Source organism: Neovison vison, chromosome 9 (assembly GCF_020171115.1).
Source record: "Neovison vison isolate M4711 chromosome 9, ASM_NN_V1, whole genome shotgun sequence".
NCBI lineage: Eukaryota > Metazoa > Chordata > Mammalia > Carnivora > Mustelidae > Neogale > Neogale vison.
In genome coordinates, this window is record NC_058099.1 from 101,280,604 (window position 1) to 101,299,477 (window position 18,874).

General features: G+C 61.3%; 1 protein-coding gene across 2 annotated transcripts in view; it reads right to left on the minus strand.

Moving 5' to 3' along the window:
* Positions 1-4,669: 4,669 nt before the first annotated feature.
* Positions 4,670-18,874, minus strand: part of ROR2 (receptor tyrosine kinase like orphan receptor 2) — a 152,749-nt gene continuing 138,544 nt past the window's right edge. The window contains exons 5-9 of one of the 2 annotated variants that reach the window (XM_044266106.1): positions 15,741-15,868; positions 12,303-12,617; positions 11,128-11,373; positions 8,280-8,482; positions 4,670-7,006 (exon numbers count right to left, since the gene is read on the minus strand). In XM_044266106.1, coding sequence (XP_044122041.1) covers positions 5,519-7,006; positions 8,280-8,482; positions 11,128-11,373; positions 12,303-12,617; positions 15,741-15,868 — 2,380 coding nt within the window. In that variant the 3' untranslated portion in view covers positions 4,670-5,518. Of the gene's footprint in view, positions 7,007-8,279; positions 8,483-11,127; positions 11,374-12,302; positions 12,618-15,740; positions 15,869-18,874 lie in introns of those variants that run through there. The other variant, XM_044266108.1, reaches the window with a different exon arrangement.

Here is an 18,874-nt window from a genome sequence, read left to right on the forward strand (position 1 = left end):
TTTAAACAGGAGTATTTAAAAAAAAAATTTAATGGGGAGAAGATAGGTATCAACGTACCTAGGTTTTGGTTTTTTGTTTTTTTTTTTTTATCTGGGAGCGTTTTATCTGAGATTTCCAGCAAGCTTCTAGTGGGCCGTTGAGGTCTTTCTCATGGGTTTCCCCCGCGCCACACTGGGCTTTGCTAGCTCTGTCTTCAGGGATCAACCTCCTAGAAGCCCAGTCTCTGCCACTGCGGGACGCTCCGCTCTACTGCGTGGAGCGGAAGAGTGTAAAATCACAAAGAACGGTCATAAAACCAGTCGCGTGCGATACACATCACGCTAACACCGTAAGCTCTCGGCTTCACGTTTAAAAAGTAGAAAATACGCTTCTGCACTTTGTGACAAAATGACAAAATTCCATCTTGGGCGGCGTACGGGTTTTGAGCTCAACTAACATTAAGGAATTGAGGGAGAGAAAATAAATGGACCAGATTCTCCATGGCCGGGGACCTCGGGAAGGCTCCTTCTCTGGGAACCGCCCTGTGCAGACCCCGCCTCTCGGGTCACAGTGATCTGTCCCTGAGCCCCCAGGAGGTCCCTTCAGCCCTGAGCCCCCTCCGACCCGTGCGTGGACCCGTCCTGTGGGAGCCACCGTCCCGCACCGTGTACAGTGGCCCTGGGGCAGATCGGATCGGGGCTAGTCATCCCCCGGGACCCACCAGGGACCTCCCCAGGAGGACAGACCACACCCCCCGTCTCCACGCCCCGCTTCCAGAAGGAGTGACCCCTCAAGTCCTCAGGATCTACCCAGGAGGAGTTCCCCAGCTGCACACACCATGCATGGGGCTTCGAGGCCCTGTCCCGGCCTCCCCACGGCCACCATCCCGGGCCACGGCTGCACCTCCTGGCGGGAAGGGCCCATGGCCGGTGCAGGCACTGGAGTTTTCCCAGGTGGGAACCCTGGCCTGGCCGCGGAGTCCTCCTGCTCCCGTCGCCACGCACAGACCATCCCCTGGGCCTCCGTGTCCCCTGCTGCGAGCTGGGGATCCGCTGAGAATGCAGTTAGAGAAGGTGACCGCGGCAGCCTCTCTGCGGGGCTCAAGCCGTGTTGCCGTCTGTCCGCGTCCCACCCCGTGCCGCTGGCCTCCTAGTAAACACGGCGAGGAACGGAATCTTTGGGCCGACTCGAGCCGAGCGGGGAAAGGAAAGAGAAGAAACCACGGATCGTCAGAAAGGAAGGTCTGGCTTCACCCAGCCGCGACGAAGCTCCTCCAGGACAGTGCAGTGCAGGACACGGTGCCCCTGCGCGGTTTCGTCCAAGTGGCTCTGCGCCGGGCGCCTCATAAAGTGTCCAACACGAAAACGATGCCAGGAAATCTGTTACCGAGAGGGAGAGAGGGAGGGCGAGGACACTTCTTGACGGCGGGGTGAGAGGAACCGGTCTCCTTGATCCACGCCTGACCCCCGAGTCACCCCTCCTTGGGATCTCGGTGTTTGTGCAAGGGAACAGGCAGCTCCCAGGCCCCCCATGTCCTTGGACTCGGACCCGTCGCCAGGTGGGTCACCCTTCCACCGATTTCCGGGTCTTTCCCGCGGGAAGGTGGAGAGGAGCTTCCCTTCCTCTCAAGCGTCCCCGGAACATGGGCTGTGTCACAGGGAAGCAAGAGGACAGCAGTGCCACCACTGCTGTGTCCAGTAACAGGGTCTCGGGGCACCTGGGTGGCTCAGTGGGTTAAGCCTCTGCCTTCGGCTCAGGTCATGATCTCAGGGTCCTGGGATCGAGCCCCGCATCGGGCTCTCTGCTCGGCGGGGAGCCTGCTTCTCCTCTCTCTCTGCCTCTCTGCCGGCCTGTGATCTCTGTCTGCCAAGTAAATGAATAAAATCTTTAAAAAAAAAAAGTTCCCTGGGGCCCACAGTTACAAACTTCTTTGGACGTGAGGGAGAAAGGAGCCCCGAGCTCCCTGGGCATACGGGGGTTTCGAAACTTCATTCCTTCTTCGCTGGGGACACGGTGGAACCGGTGGGGGAGGCCTCTCGTGGCCTCCGTGCTCTCCGTGCGCAGCGGGACGGATCTCCCGGGGGCGAGAAGCGAAGGCAGCCACTTCTCCGTCATCCCCACCCACAGGACGAGGGCCGTCCTCTGTCTCCCGGATTACGGTCAGAGGCGAGGGCCGGTGACGTCTCTACCTCCGGCTTTTATTCCGGTTGACTTTGTTGTCGAGGACATGACCGATGACGCGGAAATGTCCCTGAGAGACGTGCCCACGGGGAGCGGAATTCTCGTGCCCTGGCTCAGCCCGGGGACCGCGCTCCTCGACCGCTCCCGCGTTGCTCACGTCTCCGACGTCTCCGACTCGCTCTCTCGGGTTCCAGAAGATGCCGGCACAGCCCGCTAAGGGAGCTGCTGCTGGTGCATTTACCTGCCCTGCCTGGTGTGTGAACAGCGGTGGCCTCTCTGGCTTCTCCGGGAGCCCCGCATCATCTCCGAGTACTGCTGACTTTAGGTCCCACCATGTTTAGTACCCACAGCAACCTCTTCTGTTTTTCTATGTTTTTAACCCATGTTTTTGACCAGAGGCAACTCGCTTCACCTTCCCCGGGGAGGGCTGGGTGTGCGGAGGACAGACCCTTCTGGCCGTGTCCGGGCAGGGGGGACCCCAGTCCTTCGGCGACACGAGTCACTGCAGGTCAGCGTCTGACGGAAGCCCGGCACACGCCGTGAGCCCTTCATCCCGCACAATACTGGCGTCTACTTCTGCATCAGGACGGGGCTCGGACGGACACGCTTCTTTGGCCTGGAGAGGCCGTCTTGAAAATCTCAATACTTTCATTTCATGGCATTTATCCCGGGCTGATTTTCAAACAGGCTCGTGCACCGGAATTCAGACAGACCTGACCAAGATGTGTGGCCACGGAGCCTTGTGTGATGGCGGCTTCCGAGCCGGGTCAAGGACAGAGGGAGGAGTTTCCGGTGAGATGGGTAACTCTGCCCCCCCGCGTCCATGTGGGCACAGACACTTCGAGGAGACAACTGATGGGTAGAAGGACGCACGAGGGCATCAGGACAGACAGGTCTGTCGTGTCAAAAAAAGAACACGAGGGAGGGGGGAGGGGCGTGGGGGGGGCACGGGCAGCCCCGTCTCTGCTCCAGGCATGGCGAAGGTCATGTTTCGGGCACAGGATGTTCACGGTAACGCACTTGCGATAACTTAGTACTGAAAGAAGAGAAAAAAATCTAGAAGCGGGAATTTCACTTATCAGAACTTTGCCGTGAGGGTTGTTAGGAAGCGAAGCAGTGAATGAGCAAAAAACTCCTTAGTGTGTGTGAGAGAGACAGAGAGTGAGCCAGCGAGCTCTGTTTTGGGGTGGGGGGCGTGGGGGGAGCAGCAGCTACTTTGAGTTCGAGAACCGGGGACAGGGGTTCTAGGAAGATTCTTGATATTTTCCTGAACCTGCGCGGTCCTTTCTGCTGACTCGCTCGGTTTGCTGGAACAGCGCCTTACGTGACTTCCGAGCAAAGGGGCGGTGTGACATCCATTCCGGTCCTCGCCGCCGTCTGTCCTGACGCGACTGAAGAGGTCGTCAAATCCGTTAGGGAGGGTCACGGTGCGCGTCTCAGGGGAAACGGCCCCCCTTCGCTCTGCTGTCTGCAGCGTGCCCCGGTGGCTCCAGAAGTAAGAGGCTGCCCAGCAGAGCCCAGGAAGTCGCCGCGACCCTGGGGTGGCCGCCGGGAGAGGGAGAAAACCCCCGCCCCGGGGACCCCCCCTCTCATAACCCATCCCTGCAGGACAGAGCCGGTCCGGGCTTGGAGAAGCGCCTCCACTGACTGGTATTTCTGCGTATGGCCCCCACACCTAAATGGGCGCACGGTGCCCTGCCCTTTGACCCTGGGAGCAAACTACAATTATTTGCAGGCAGATGAAGAGACAAGATCCGGGAATAATTAGCTTGTTTTTTAGTGGCCTCTAGTGGCCTTCGTCAGAATTGCAGCCTGGTCCGTGGCTTGGAGACCCCAGGACCCTGGAGAGAGGCCGGACACATGCCCAGCTCCACTGCCCTCCCCCGAAGGACCCCGCGCCCCTGCACAGCTAACCTTGGGTGAGACTATCTTCTGGCTCCCATCAGAATCAAAGCTGCGCACCTGTCTTCCTGCTGCCCCCGTGAGGCTGAGACCCCAAACGTGTGAGAGGAAATTCACGGTTTGCAGGGAGGGAGGCACGTGGTCAGTCCAGCAAATGCCTCAGTTTTCTGTGTCCCCAGTTACTGCGTCCTGCGCGAGCAGGTGAGCTGGCCCCACGCCTGCCTGGTTGTTTCCAGCGAACGTGAGGGGAAAACCATCACCGCCCACAGGGAAAGGAACGTTGAAGACAAACCTTTTGCGGTTATTTTGGAGAAGCACATCTGGGGAGTGAAGACCAGACATGGGGCAGCCCTGAGCGTGAGGTTCTGCACGACCTGAGGTCCTCCAAGGTGAGGATTGTCCGTTCTGGGCTCGGGGGGCTCGCCCAGGACTGTGGACACGGCACCCTGCATCCCCCACCTGCCCGGGAGCAGAGCGGACGGGGTCCCGCTGCCCACGCACCCGATGCCAATTCCCGGCGAGCTCACCCCAGGGCCAGCCCTCAGCCCTCGCCGTCCCCCGCCATCTCGAGGAACTCCGGTGCCGGACGCCCTCAGCCCCGCAGAGTCGGCTGCTCGTGCTTCACTTTATTGGACACACCAAGTGTGGGGGTTACAAGAGGGGCGTACGGTGTGTGGCCTGGGAGCCTTCTCTCCCGCCTGAAGCGCACGGACCTCGCCTGCCTCGGGGACGAACACAGGCAGACAAAATGCAGTCGGGAGGCGTCCCAGAGTGGGTCAGGTCGGCACGTAGATCACTGAGCTCACAGTACGTCAGCGAAAACGGCGGACGCAGCCATATAAATCACACTTCAGGTCTGTACACGAGTCTGCAGAACAGAATCCCCGTGGACAACGGTGCCCCTAACACTCCAAACCCAAGCATGCCTCCCCCCGACTCCAGAGAAGGGGCCAGATACACATGCAGGATAATCACAATCGTTTCCCCAAAATACAAAACTGCACTGGCTTTTTTCTTTTTAAGGCACATTTTCATAGAGGCACAGAGAGCCCCCGCCCCGGAACCCCGTACTCTTGGGACCCTGGCGGGCGGCAGCTGCCCATTCCCACCAGTCCTGGGCGGCGACGGTGGTGGGAGACAGTCCCCGGCGGGGGCGGCAGGAGGAACAGGCCAGCCGCCCGGAAGCCCACAGGGGCACCACCTCCAGTGCACACGCACGGGGGAGGGACGACGGCGGCTACTTCCCGCATGCTGGCCTCAGGGGCTGCCGGCCGCGAACGTGTCACCGTGTGTCCCGCCGGGCCACCACCCCGCTCCGTCAGGCGTGCCCAGCTCAAAGACCCTCTGGCCGCCGGGGGCGGGAGCAGCCGCTCTGCGCACAGGAGGACACGGGCGGGGGAGCAGAGGTCGCGCCGGGAGATGGCAAACCGGCGCCCCCGACCCCGCGCCTGGGCCTCAAGCCTCCCCCGGGGTGCCCGGTGGCCCCGTGCCCCTCAGGCTGCCCGGGGGGACCTCGGCCTCGTCCACCTGCAGAGTGTCATTGTCCCCCAGCAGCTCGGTCTCGGGGACGGAGGGGTCCTCCTCCTCCTCCTCCGCTTCCTGCCCGGGGGTCTGGGCCGCATCTCCGGGGACATTCGGCGTGTCCTCCGCGGCCTCCGTGAGCAGGGCCGCCCTGTCCGCCATGGAGGTGTTGGAGGGCGCCGTGGTCACGTAGCCCGTGCTGGTGGAGCCGCTGCCGCTGTGGTGGGAGCCGGGCTTCGGGGCCACCGGGGCGGGCACATGCGGCGGCGCCATGGGCACGGGGATCTGGACGGGGTAGAAGTTGGGCAGGTAGGCCCCGTAGGCCGGCACCGGCTGGTACCCGTTGACGGGGATGTAGAGCTGGGGAGGGGGCACCATGGGCCTGATCTGGCCTTTCATGGGCATGAAGGGCGGCTGCGGGAAGGCCTGGGCCTTCTGCTTGGGGCCCCCGTAGCGGGCGTTGCTGACGTTGCTGACGGGGCTGGTGCTCAGGGAGCTGGTCTGCGTGGCGTTGCTGGCCCCCGAGGTCTGTGCCGAGCTGCTGTAGGCGGACAGGCTGCCCCAGGCGCGGAGCCTGCTGTGGATGTCCTTGAAGCGGGGCCGCCGGCCGGGCGTCTCGTCCCAGCACTCGACCATCAGGGCGTACACCCAGGCCGGGCAGTCGTCGGGGCGGGGCAGCACCTGCCGGCCGCGCACCATGTCCACCACGTCCTGGTTGGAGCGGCCGCAGTAGGGCTGCAGGCCGTAGCTGAAGACCTCCCACAGCAGCACGCCGTAGGACCAGATGTCCGAGTCCACGGAGAACTTGCCGTGCGCGAGGGCCTCGGGGGACATCCAGCGCACGGGCAGCAGCGCGCCCCCGGCCAGCCGGCAGTAGTCGGCCGAGTACACCTCGCGGAACAGCCCCAGGTCCGAGACCTTCACGCTCAGCTTGTCGTACACGAGGACGTTGCGGGTGGCCAGGTCCTTGTGCACCACGTGGTGGCTGGACAGGTACTCCATGCCCGAGGCCACCTGCGCCACGACGTGCACGAAGTCGGGGGGCTCCAGGGCGGACCTCACCGTGCGGTCGTCGTCCGTGCTGCCCAGGTCCGAGTGCGGCGAGCGCATGACCAGGAACTCGTGCAGGTCCCCGTGCGGGCAGTAGCTGAACACCATGCTGAGGGGCTGGTCCTTGGTCACCACCCCCAGCAGGCAGACGATGTTGGCGTGCTGGAGCCGCGCCCGCAGCAGGGTCTCGTGCCGGAACTCCGCCCGCAGCGGGCCGTCCGCCTTGTCCTTCAGCGTCTTGATGGCCACGGCCTGGCTCTGCTCCCCCGGGGCCGGGCCGAACAGGTGGCCCTTGTAGACCTTCCCGAACCGGTCCTCCCCGAGCTCCTCCATGAACCTCACCGACGACAAGCTGATCTCCTTGAGCTTGGCCTGCCAACAAGAAAAGCCCCCGTGAACCACTTCTGATCCCACAACCGGAAGCACAGGCCGGGCAGCTGGGGCAGGGGGAGCCCCGCAGAGGACCCCGGTCCCGCCCGCCCCAGGCCCCGCCTGACCACACCCACTCTGCTCTTCAGCGCGCGGCTCCGGGAGGAAACACGTCAACGGGCCCCAGCCAGGACGCGAAGTCTGCCCTCCCCAACGTCCAGAGACGCCCGTGCGGGGCGTGTGCACACCTGTCACACCTGTCACAGCGCACGCACATGCACACGCACGCACACTGACACAGCCAAGTGGGCGCCACCGTCCCAGAGGCACCAAGGGACTCTCCCAGCTGCGTCCCCCCCGGCCCCCCCCCGGCTCCCTGATCTGTGGCCGCCGCGGCCCAGGCCCCACTGCTCGTCACGCGACCCCCGGCCTGTCTCCCCGGGACCCTGCTGTGCACGTCCCACGATTTCTGTCACTCTTGGAGTCCAGGCTGTTTCCAGCCGTCCCTCCGTGGGCCCCTCTCCCTGCTTCTTCTTGGTTAGATTCATTCATATGACAGAAGCCCCACAGGCAGGGTGGGGGGTGCTGACCTGCTCCGCCCCCCACCCCTCCAGCCCCAGCACACACACGGCGACTGCTGGCTTCTGAGCTGAGTGCACGCTCCCCCGACCGCCTTGACGATCCCCTTCAGAGACCGGACGGGAGTGACGTCCCCCAAATCGTACAAAGAACGTGGAGGCCCAGGCAGGCCGGGTCAGACTCCCCTGTGCTGTATCTCGGGGGGGGTCTCGCTGTCCGAAGGGCTCTCAGGGCGGGGGAATGGGGGTGTCCTACCTCCACTCCAAAGGTGCACTTTGATCCTTCCCCGGAAATCAAAGCAAAACAAAACCGACCCAACTCCAAACGGACCAGAAAACAGGCCCCCGTCCCTTGTCAGAGCCAGCCGGACCCCCATGCGGTGGACCGGTCAGAGCCCTTTCCCCTTGGTTCTCCAGTGGGGACAGCGGCATCCCTGCAGATAGGTGCTGGACGGTGCCTTCTGGCTACTGCACCCGTCTGAGCGGAGGGAGAAGCCTAGACTCCGGGGTGGCAGGATTCCAACACGCCCACCACTTCCTTCCTAAGGACACAAATGTCCTGACACGTCTTAGAGGACATGTGGGGAAATACAGGGCAATTCAGGATGGTGGTAGGTTGTGTATCGAGTAAGCCAAGAACCCGAACGTGGGGGGCAAGCCATCTCCAGGCAGAGGCTGGGCCAGGAGGCGGAGGAGACCTGCTTGTGCTGGGTGATGAGAGGCATCTCCACGTCCTGGCTGGGCGAGGCCATCAGCTGCCGCCGCTGCGGTGTAGACGCAGAAGCCTTCTGCTTATTCCGGCACACGCAGACCAGGAAGAAGAGGCACGCGATGACCAAGGGAATGGCGATGCTCGGGACCAGGATGTACAGAATCCCCATCCTGCTGCCGTCCTGGGGACCTGCGGACAGCCGGGGCCACGGGTTCTTAGAAACCATCCCCCACCCAGCTCCGAGTTCCCGCCAGCCCACTCCCGCCCCCCGCTGCAAGACTCAAGCACAAGGGGACGGTGCCATGAGCTGCACGGAGGGGAAGGGGCGTGCCGAGCCCTAGAGTGGGTAACGCACCCCTGCACGCTCGGGCGACGCTATCCAAAGCTGCCCCAAGGACTCAAGCGGGAGTACACGGCTCAGAAGAGCCGCGAATGCCAGGGCTCTTGCAGTAGTAACTGTGCAAGGTCCTGGGATGAGAAATGAGCCCGCCTGCAGCACTTTAGGGTTTTCCACATTTTGTGTCTAATGAACACATATCGTTGAAGATACTAACTAAAGTGCATTTGATCTGAAAGAGCACCGCTGGCCAGTGGGCCTGACCCAAGGCAGGACGCCGCAGGGCCCCAAGCGTTCTGGGAAACGCGGAGGTCAAAAGTCCAGCGAGGCTTCCGGTTAGCTCCATGGTTTTCAGAGCCAGACACGACGCTCTGCCTCCCTCTACGGGATTCCAGACAGGCACAGGGGGCGCGCTGGGCTGCAGCACCGTCCCCAACCCGGAGTCTGTCTGTCCGTCCCATCAGCCCCACGCCACCCCCCACCCCGCACGCTGCTGCAGCGAGAACCAAATGAAACCCAAGAACTCCCCCGGCCCCACCCTCGGGGCAGATGTTCCAGAAACCCCCGGTGGAGGCTCTGGGTCGTCTGTCTGGGGAGATTCCATGACCCGCCACCCCCGTGCCAGGTCAGAGACGGGAGCATCGTCCAGCATCTGTGCGACCATTTACTTTATCCTTATCTTTTCAAAATCAGCAACAGGCACCACGCTTGTTAACCACAGTACCACAGGACAGGCTGCGTCCTCACAGCCCACCGGTCGAAGACTGTGCCCACGTTAACAGGGCGTTTGCCCGATTTCCTGCGTCCCGTTGAAGGGAGCAGGAGCACACGGCGTTCGGCTGTTCCGACACACAGAAGCAGCACCGTTCCAGAGTTAAGATAGAATTTTAAGTCGAGTTCTTTTTAAAGGCAGCCGTATCCTCCCTACTCGCCGGCCGCTGGTTTTGTGGCAGAAACTGCATCTGAGACACGATTCCATGAGGACCAGACAGCTCCAGGCATCGGCCGGGGCCGCACAGCATTCCCCGTACCGGGGCTCCTCGGGCATCACCCGAACCCCGCTGGGAGGCAATTAGCCTGCTTCTCACTTAGCTGCTGAAAGCCATCCTACAGTACCTGTGCTTCGCATTTCTGCCCTCGGAATGCAAGTTTTTTGCAATATCCAATGTACCTAGATCGGCCAGATCGAACAACATACATATCTTTAATGTTTTGATTAAATTTAATTACAAAAGTAAGACCGGCTCATTGTGAAAACGTATTCTGTTTTAACACTTCTTCAGACCATGGGGAATCTCTGCGAAAAGTTTGGCGTGTATCGCTCCGGAACTTCACGCGTAACAAGGGGGTGCCCGTGTGTGCTGACACACACAGACACACACGTGCACACGCGCACGTTCCTTCACAGAGAGAGACAGAAGGGGGTCGGGGGAGAAAAAGCAAGCGGGAGAAACTAGCTATCATCCTACAGCTTCTTTCTTTCCCCAGGAGGTCATCATGGACACCCTTCCTTGCAGGACATTTTTTTTAGAAACCGTAGCAATGCACGAAAGAGCTTTATGATATCGTCAACATTCTCATTCTTAAAAGTTAGTCCTGCAGTGGACGCAGGTTCTCGAAGATCCGTGGCAGGATCTGTGCTGAGTTAAGAGCAGTGGCAAATTTGGAGCTGGCCCATTCTACTCCCAGGAGGGAAGCGATGCCACGGCCAGCATCTGTAGGGGGAGGCGCGCCGGGCCGGGGTGCCAGGAGGAGGCTGGCGAGGGGACGGCGAGCCCCGCTTTGCCTCACGCTTCCTCTCTCCTCATCCGTCACTTCTCGGCCCCGTCGCAGCAACCCACTGCCTCCCGGAACCAGAATGTACGACTCAGAGGCGGCCAACCTTCTCTGGGGGACCCAGGCCGGTGGGAGCCGGCGAAGCGTAAATGGCCTCGAGACAGAAATGGGGAGGCCTGTGAAGTGTGCGACCCTCCACGGCTCTCTTGTCCCCTTCGTACTTTAACGAGGACGTGGCAGGGGGACCGGTCACGAGACCGAAGTTCTGCTGTTCCTCGCTCTGCCTGCTCCGCCGGTGGGAGCCGGGGCAGCGGGAGGTGCCGTGTCCCCAGGGCCAGGTGCCAGGCCGAGGGCTGTGGCCGCAGCAGGACACCCGTCCACCAACACTGGGACACAGCATGTGACGACATCAGTGGAGAAACCCGGCACCAAACTGACCGTCCCAGGGCCACCCGCAAGGAGAAGGCTGGCGAGGGGCCCCCAGACCTCATCGGCCGTCTCCCCAGCGTGGTGGAATCTGGGCTGAGGGGCACACAGCTCCAGAACTTTCTCTAATTTAAAATGTCCCATAACGACCAGGTACTACGTCCAGAACCGGCAACGGCTTTATTTAAAGCCGGTCATCAGGGGCGCGTGGGGGAGGCGCCCGGGACCCCAAGCCATTCCCAGGTGCCCTCCACAGTTAACGCTTTAAAAAAAAAGAGAGAGAGAGAATACATACTACAAGAGGGAACGTCACACAGTTCCATGCGTACGTTTTTATTCTGCGTGAAGCACCAGGGGCCCTCCATCTGCCCTCCGGGGTTGCGGCAGTAGGCGTGCCCCCCTCCGAGCTCGGGGAAGTCTGCGCTGCTCAGCTCGTGGCTGTGGGGGAGCTGCAGGGCCCAGGGCTGGCACCGGTGGCCCGACTTGGTGGTGCTGGCCGTGCCTCTGTAGTCCGTGCCCGAGCCGTTGTAGCACTGATGGTCTGCGGGAGAGAGACGTGGGAGGACACCGGCTGGCGAGCGGCAGCTGCCTCCCCAGCCCTTCCGGAAAGGACCACCGCCCCCAGTTTGCCTGCACGTACCCGAACTGGAACTTCCGGAAGACCGAACGATCCGACTTCCAAAAACAGCAGCATTAAAGCCGCAGGCCCACCAGGTAAGTCGGGGGATGGGGGTGTCCGGGGACACGAGTGGAGAAGGAAGCCCATCCGAAGTCACCCCATGAGTGTGGAAGCCCCCGGGGGCCCACCAGGCAGCCCCAATGCAGGAGGACGTCAACCCCAGCCTCACGCACAATTTGCCACCCGGGGAGGACACCCGGCACCCCCGTGTCCAGGGCGGAGACCCAGAGCCCTCGAGGAGCCATTCCGCTGCCTCCGTTGGGTCGCGGTTCCTGCCCCTCCTGAAGACGGACGCACTAACCTAGGCTCCACCTTCTGCGGCTACGATCACGCGCAGAGTAAGGAGCGAGCCCTGAGCCTGGATCCGGACGCCCCCGGGGCCCAGAGATCGGGCTCTGACTGCCCCCAAGGAACTCTGTGGGGCTCTGAAAACCCCCAGCCTCACCGAAGAAGTGGCCAGAGTCCAGGGCCTGGGACGAGGGTGGGCTCATCCCCGCTCTGTCCCCTGCAAGGGGCAGCAACCCTGACCCAGTCGGAGAGGAGAGCCGCTCTAGGGTTGCCGGGCGCTCTGGGGCCGGCCATGCCTCTGCTCAGGCTGCTAACGGGCGCGGAGATGACGCCCCCAACCCCCAGAAGCGGAGTCTGAAGCCCAGTGACGTAGTGACTCTCGCCAGTGCCGAGACGGCAGGGGGACCCCAGAGCCCTCGCGGGAAGCCCCACGGCATGCGGGGGGGGTGGTCCCGGGGCTGGAGCGGCCGCGGCCGCGGCCAGGGCGGACGCACGGGACTCACAGCGGCCCAGCCTCTCCGCGGGGATGCCGATGCGCATGCAGTTCTCGGCGTCCGGGCTGTCGGGCAGGGGCAGCGCCTCGCACTTGGGCAGCTGCAGCCGCATGAGGATGAGCGGGTTGGAGCGCGCGATGCGGAACTCCTGGCGGCACAGGTCGCTCTCCAGCACCTCGCACTCGTCCCGGCACAGCTGGCGCGGCTTGGGCGCCCCGGAGCGCGCGTCGCACAGCGGGAACACGAAGTGGCAGAAGGACGGGATGGCGAACTGCGAGCACCGGTCGGACAGCTGCGTGGACGTGCCGATCATGGTGAAGGCCGCTGCGGGCGCGGGACAGCCGTTAGCCTGGGCGGCCCCTGCTCCCGGCCCCGAACGCCGCCGAGCCTCCCCGCCCTCACGCCCCCACCACACCGGCTGCGCCCGGCCCCCTCTCCCTCTCGTGTCCCCCTTCCCCTCCCAGAAGGGCCCCCAACCCTCTGCCCTGTCCTCTGCACACCCAGAAAGGCTGTCACCAAGGCAGCCCCCGAGAGCAGGAGCCGCCCGGCTGTGCTGGGAAGTCCCAGGCCCAGGCCTTCGCTTACAAACGCAGAGCAGGAGAAGGGGAAACCGGGCCCAGGACCTCACCCGGCCGGATGCTTCTTCCAGCACAGGAAGATTCGGGGGTCAGACCCACAGCCACGTCCCAAGGCCCTGCTAGGAACTGGGCTCTGCTAGAGCAATGGGCCTGGGTGACGTCTAGAAGCAGAGACCGGACAGGGCACAGGGACGGAGCCCGGCGTCCTGCGGGACTGTGGCCGACCTGGCGGCCTGGGGAGGCTGTGGCGGGCAGGGGTGGAAGGGCGCCCCTGAGCAGGGCGGACACGCGGGGGACCAGAGCTGCAACCAGGCAGCAGCAGGAGAGGCCGGGGAGAGAGGGAGGCCCCCAGACGGCCGGAGGGTGCTGGGAGCGGCAGAGGGAGGTGCTTTGGGATAAAGGGAGCAGAGAAGCACGTGTAGGCAGGGTCTGAGCCGCGGCCGGCTGGCGGTCCTCCTGGCCGTCCCCCGAGGCAGGACACGGGATGGAGCAGAGAGGAACAAACGTGGCGTGGGACCCGGAGAGAGCACGCAGTGGCGCTGCGGGCCGAGCGGGGACACGTGCGGGGGCAGGAGGGCAGGAGGCAGGAGCCCCGTCAGGGCTCAGAGGGAGGCCGTGGCCGGCGTCCTTGCTGCCTAGAGGCCCAGCCACCGTGGCCGGCGAAGGCTCTGCTCCTGAGATGTGACCCGGCGGCTGAAGAGAGGCCCCTGCCCCACACCCTGCTCCGCGGGCGAGAAAACAGGCGGCCGGGCTCATCCCCGGGACACAGGCCACTGACCCGTGCTGCGGCACCCCGTGTGGCCAGCAGGCGGCGCTCCGGGCAGCCTCTCTCCGCCGACCGGCCAGGCCCAGGGCAGATGAGCCGGCAGGAGCCCAGCTCCGGCACCGCCCGTTACCCACCACGGACGGCGGGTCTCTCGTCCCGTCTGGTCCTGTGCGGTGACCTGTCGAGGCCACACCTGGGGGACGGAAGCCCACACACAGCGTCTGAGGGAGCTCGGGAGAGGAACACACGGTCCCTGCTCCTTCCGGTCCCTTCCGGCCAACACTGACGCTGAGGGAGCGGCGGGAGGTCCCTGGGCAGGGTCTCTCGGAGACGGCTCGGGAGCCCGGAGCTGGGGGCCATCAGGAGGGCATGCTGCGGGGACCCCAGGCACGGAAGGACGGCCGAAGCCAGACAGACCTGGTGCTGCTCTCCGGGCAGTCACCAGCAGAACGTGCCCCTGTGAGGGTCTCTGCTCCGCCCTTGCCCCCTCAGACGAGTCCCGCAAGGGCTCACTTCTCAACGTCTGGCTCTAGAAGGTCCAGCAGCTCATGTCCCCGCCTCCGTCCACTCCCCACGGCACCTTGAAGGTGTCTCCCCGGAAGCTCCCAGAGTCCTGGGACGAGTTCTGACAAGCCCCAGACGGGACACCGCAGAGCCAACGGCCTCGGAACCACAAGCCCGTCAGCTCAGGTCAACTTCGGCTTCCTCTCACGTCCTCACACCTAGAGATGCTCGTCTAGACTTTTGTCTAAACGCTGCCGTGCGGTCCGCCTGTTCGGACAACAGACGTGCTCAGCGTTTCCAGCCGTCCCGGAGACGTGACTCGGGGACAGTCTCGTGCCTGGGAGCCGGGTTCGTCAGTGAGTGGGACGCCCGGTCTGAGGTCCGCAGCTAGCGCTTCCCAGGTCGGTTAGGATGGAGGATGTCTGAGTGCGTGGCTCCTACTAAGGCCATGATGGACTCCTCCCTTAATGAAAGAGAAGCGACGAGAAAAATCCAAGAGCCCTGCTTCTGTCGAGGGTGATTTCTGTTCCCTGGAGCCTGTGTCACGTCTCTGAGGCACGGGTATGGCCACACAAAACTCTAACATAAACCACTGAATGTCGTGGCCCAAAAGGTTTGAGCAGTTCTGCTCTAGAGAGCATGAAAAGCTTTTCCAAAAATAGCCAAGTTCTCAAACGGGCTCCTCTTGGACGACCACTGTCCTCCTACTTCTCTGTGGACACCTGGCCCTGTCCTCAGGGGGCTCGGGAACCACGGGCCAGGCGGACCCTTGCTCGGCCATCGCCCTAGACCCTCCAGCTGAGGTGAAAGCGAAGGGAGGGGTGACCCGGATTTGGAAGGACAAGTCGATGCCATCTGGAGGCTGGAGAAGATACGTGTGTGTTTGTGGGGAGAGTGGAGAGGGGCTTGGGTTGGATTCATTTTCTTACTTCTCAAAGCATTTCTCCCAAGATAACCTTCACATCACCACGGAAAAGCCAGTGCGTGCAGGACGACCGGCCGACCAGAAACGGGAACCTTGCAGAGACAGAGAGCAGGCCACTGCCTGCCGAGGGGGCCGCCCCCTTCCCCTCGCTGTGAAGCAGGTCCCTGAACACTGACTGTCCACGGGACCTGAATGCTGGCCGCCGGCGGCCCGGCAGCATCCCCGGACGCCGCTGCAGACTGCAAACCTCTCTCCCCAAAGCCAAAGTCAGACCCGTGAAGCTCTTCACCGAGCTCAGATCTATGGGGGGCAGGACTCAGGGAACACAGAACAAAGAAGTGCGGTGATTAAGGGCGGTGGGCGCCGGCCTCCCTGCGGTGTGGCCAGCCCGGAGGCAGGAGGCCCTGGCGACGCAGTGAGCACGGGATGTGTCAGGACTCTGGAGCCACGCGGTGGGCCTGAGTAAGTGTGCTTGCTCGTGGGAACGCACACACGGGAACGTTGGAGGGCAAACCCTGGGGCCAGTCCCCGCTACTTCTAACAGGGCTGTCTGACCCTGTCACACAACACGCGGAACAGGGACTCCGTGTCCGAGATCGGAAATAAATGCACGAGAGGGGAGGAGACGGGCAGCGGGCGCTCGCGGTCCGAAAACAGCGGCGCGGGGCTCCTACCTGTGATGCGGTTTTCAATCTCCCCCTGCATCTGGAGGGAGTCCACGTAGATGGTCCGGTTCCCGATGAAGCGTGCGCACGCAATGCCCCGGTATGGCTGGCAGAAGCCGTCCTCGTGGTAGTCGTCTCTGGGGAAGACACAGCCGTGAGCCCTGGCTTGTTTGGGTTTCTCTTCAAATCCAGCACCTTATTTATTTATTTATTTAAGATCTTTAAATTTCACTGGGTTGAGTTTTTGTTACACATCAAGTGATGCATCCAACTAGATCTTTTTTAAAAAATGATCATTGTTTTTCATCATGCGACGTCAGTCACCACACGGAACATCCTTATGATCTCGCCATCTCGCTCCTTGGTATCGACGCAAATGAGCCGGAAACTTCGGACCACCCGAAAACCTGCCCAACGTGGAAGCAACCAAGCTGTCCTCCAGCAGGTGAGGGATAAAGACACTGTGGCCCGTCCGGATGGAAGAGCTTTTAGCACCAAACACAAAGGAGCCATGAAAAGACACGGAGAAAGCTCACACGCGCGGGACTAAGTGAAACACCGATCCGGAGAGGCCGCGTGCTGTAGGAGTCCAGCAGCCGGACCTTCCGGAAAAGCCTGAACTAGGGAGACGGGGGAAGGTCAGTGGTGGCCAGGGGCTGGGGGAGGGGGTGGTGCACGGGGCCACCAGGCAAAGCACGGGGACTTCGGGGCCGGGAACGACTCTGTACGATACTGTGATGGCGGGTGCTTGTCTTCCCAGATCTGACACTGAGCAGCACAGGGCGGAACCTCGTGAGTCCTCTGACAGGCAACGTGTTTTCAGTGAACACCACAGAGCACGGTACATGTACTCTGTGTCCCTTATGGTTTTCTTAAGAGCATTTTCTTTTCTGTAGCTGACTTTATTGCAAGAATTCAGTCCATAACGCATACAACACACAAAATGCACGTTAATTGACTAAGTGATCAGTAAAGTGCTAGGGGGTAAGTTCTGGGGGAGCCAAATGTTGCACACAGATTTCCAGCCACACGGGGGGTTGGCGTCCCACTCCCCCTGTTGGCTAAGAGTCGGCTGCCCAAAGTCCCAGCAGGGACGGCAGCTCGTCCTAAGTGCTGGCACTGGCTCGTCTGTTCTAACCAACGCGCCACACTCGGGGAAACCGCAGGTGTGGATGCTGGGGGGTAGTCGGGGAGACTCTCCAGACCTCCTGTTCAATTTTTCTAGAAATCCCAAATGGCTCTAAAATGTAAAATCTATTAACGTAAAAAAATCCAGCATCATTAAGGGGCGTGGCGCCACGGAGCGCGACGGACGATCGTACCCGTGAAGCGTACGCACGGGTGGGCACACGTCCATGTCTGTGAGCAAGAGCATGCAGAACGCTGGCCACAGACGTCTCATCCACCCGTGAGCCACACAGAAGCGCCACGCACGTCGGTTGTCTGCCAGACTCGCGACAGTGATGTCAGTCCGGAAACCGCGTTCCTGTGTCACACGAGAGAAGCCTTTGACGTGGAGGGAAATAACGGGGATCCCCGAACGTCTGGCCTTCAAATAAGTTGTACAAGGAGATGAAGATGGCAGAGGCCACACTTCAAGACACAGGGGCTGGGTGGGGAGCCTCACCAAAGCAAGGCCCTCCCACCGGACCCCCCAGTTCAACCCCCTCCCCAGGGCCTTAGCACGGCACGCACAGGGCCTGCTGGAGTCTGTGCCACACGCTACTGTGTGAACCTGTTAGTCGTGCCTTCAGCTGACGAGATCAGGCGTTCTGAGCACCAGATGCTTTTCAGAGCCCTCAGGACGCTCCAAGGAGACAGGGTCGGGGCCGCGGCAGATTTATGAGAGCCGGCAGGGCCGGAGGTACGGAGAGGAGCTTGGGGCCCCTGGGGCAGGTTACTGACAAGTGCACTAGGACTGTAATTAAGTCACTTGTTTTCTAGCAAATCTGTAACCAGCCCCTAAGCCTGACGGCACCCGTCAGCCCGCGCTCCAGGGGTCGGCACCGGCCCCCAGGAACACCTGTGTCGCGTCCAGCTCCACCAAACGGACGTGATAACCTGGTTTTCAGCTCCCTCACAAACATAAGATCCGGACGCTCGTCACGGCAGAGACAAAGGATCTGGCAGATCACCCCTCCAGCCGCTCGGCTCTCTCCCTCCTGGCCCCTGCAGGAGCTCTCTCTCTCTCAAAGAAAGGAACCTGGAGCCATAAGTAACCGAAGCAAAGAGATGTGGCGTCAACAAGAGCTGGACGCCCTTTCTCGCAAGCTCGCTTCGCCATGATTTCCTTGGGTCAAGGATTCCGTAAACGTAGTTTAACTAGACAAGCACACGCCAACAGTACAGTCCGATGCCCTGCCCTCTCACTCTCTGTGAGCTGGAGTCAGCTGCTGAGTCCACGAAAACCAGTGCCTACCAACCCACCAAAAGCACACGTTGGCTCTGCCCCAGGCGTGGGCCACACGCCACCGTCTGCGGGCGGCTCAGGGCGCTTGCCCAGGGCGCCTGGAAAATCAGAGACACCCACACTCTGTGCACCGTCCCCAGCGCACGGGAGAGGAGCTGTGATGCAGTCAGCCCTGTAGGGTGAAGAGAATAGTTGGGAAAATAATGTCAAATTAAGCCTGAAATAACTAGAAAATAATAATGATGAGAACAGAAATCAATACAAAAGAAACAGAAAAATCAATAAAGCCAAAAGTTAGTTCTTCAAAAAAAAAAAAAAGAACAAAATTGCTTATACCTAGAAAACCTGAAAAAGAAAAAGAGAAGAGAGAAAGAGAAAACACACATCAGCAACATCACGAATGCAAAGGGGACCTCGCCAAAAACTCTACGGATGTTCAAAAATATCTGAACACAGATCCAATAACTTAGAAAAATAGGGCAAATTCCTTGAAAAACACAATACACTAAAATTAGTGGAAACAGAAATAAAAACTCAGAATAGCCTTAAATGTCTTAAGAAATTTGAAGTTGTAATAAAAAACCTTCCCATGATTAAAACCCCAGCCCCAGATAATAGAAACTGGTGAATTCTGTCAAACATTTAAGGAAGAAACCGTCATTTTACATACATATAAAGGAATGAGAGATACCACCGGATCATCCAGTCACGCGCGTGAATCACGAGCACGTCC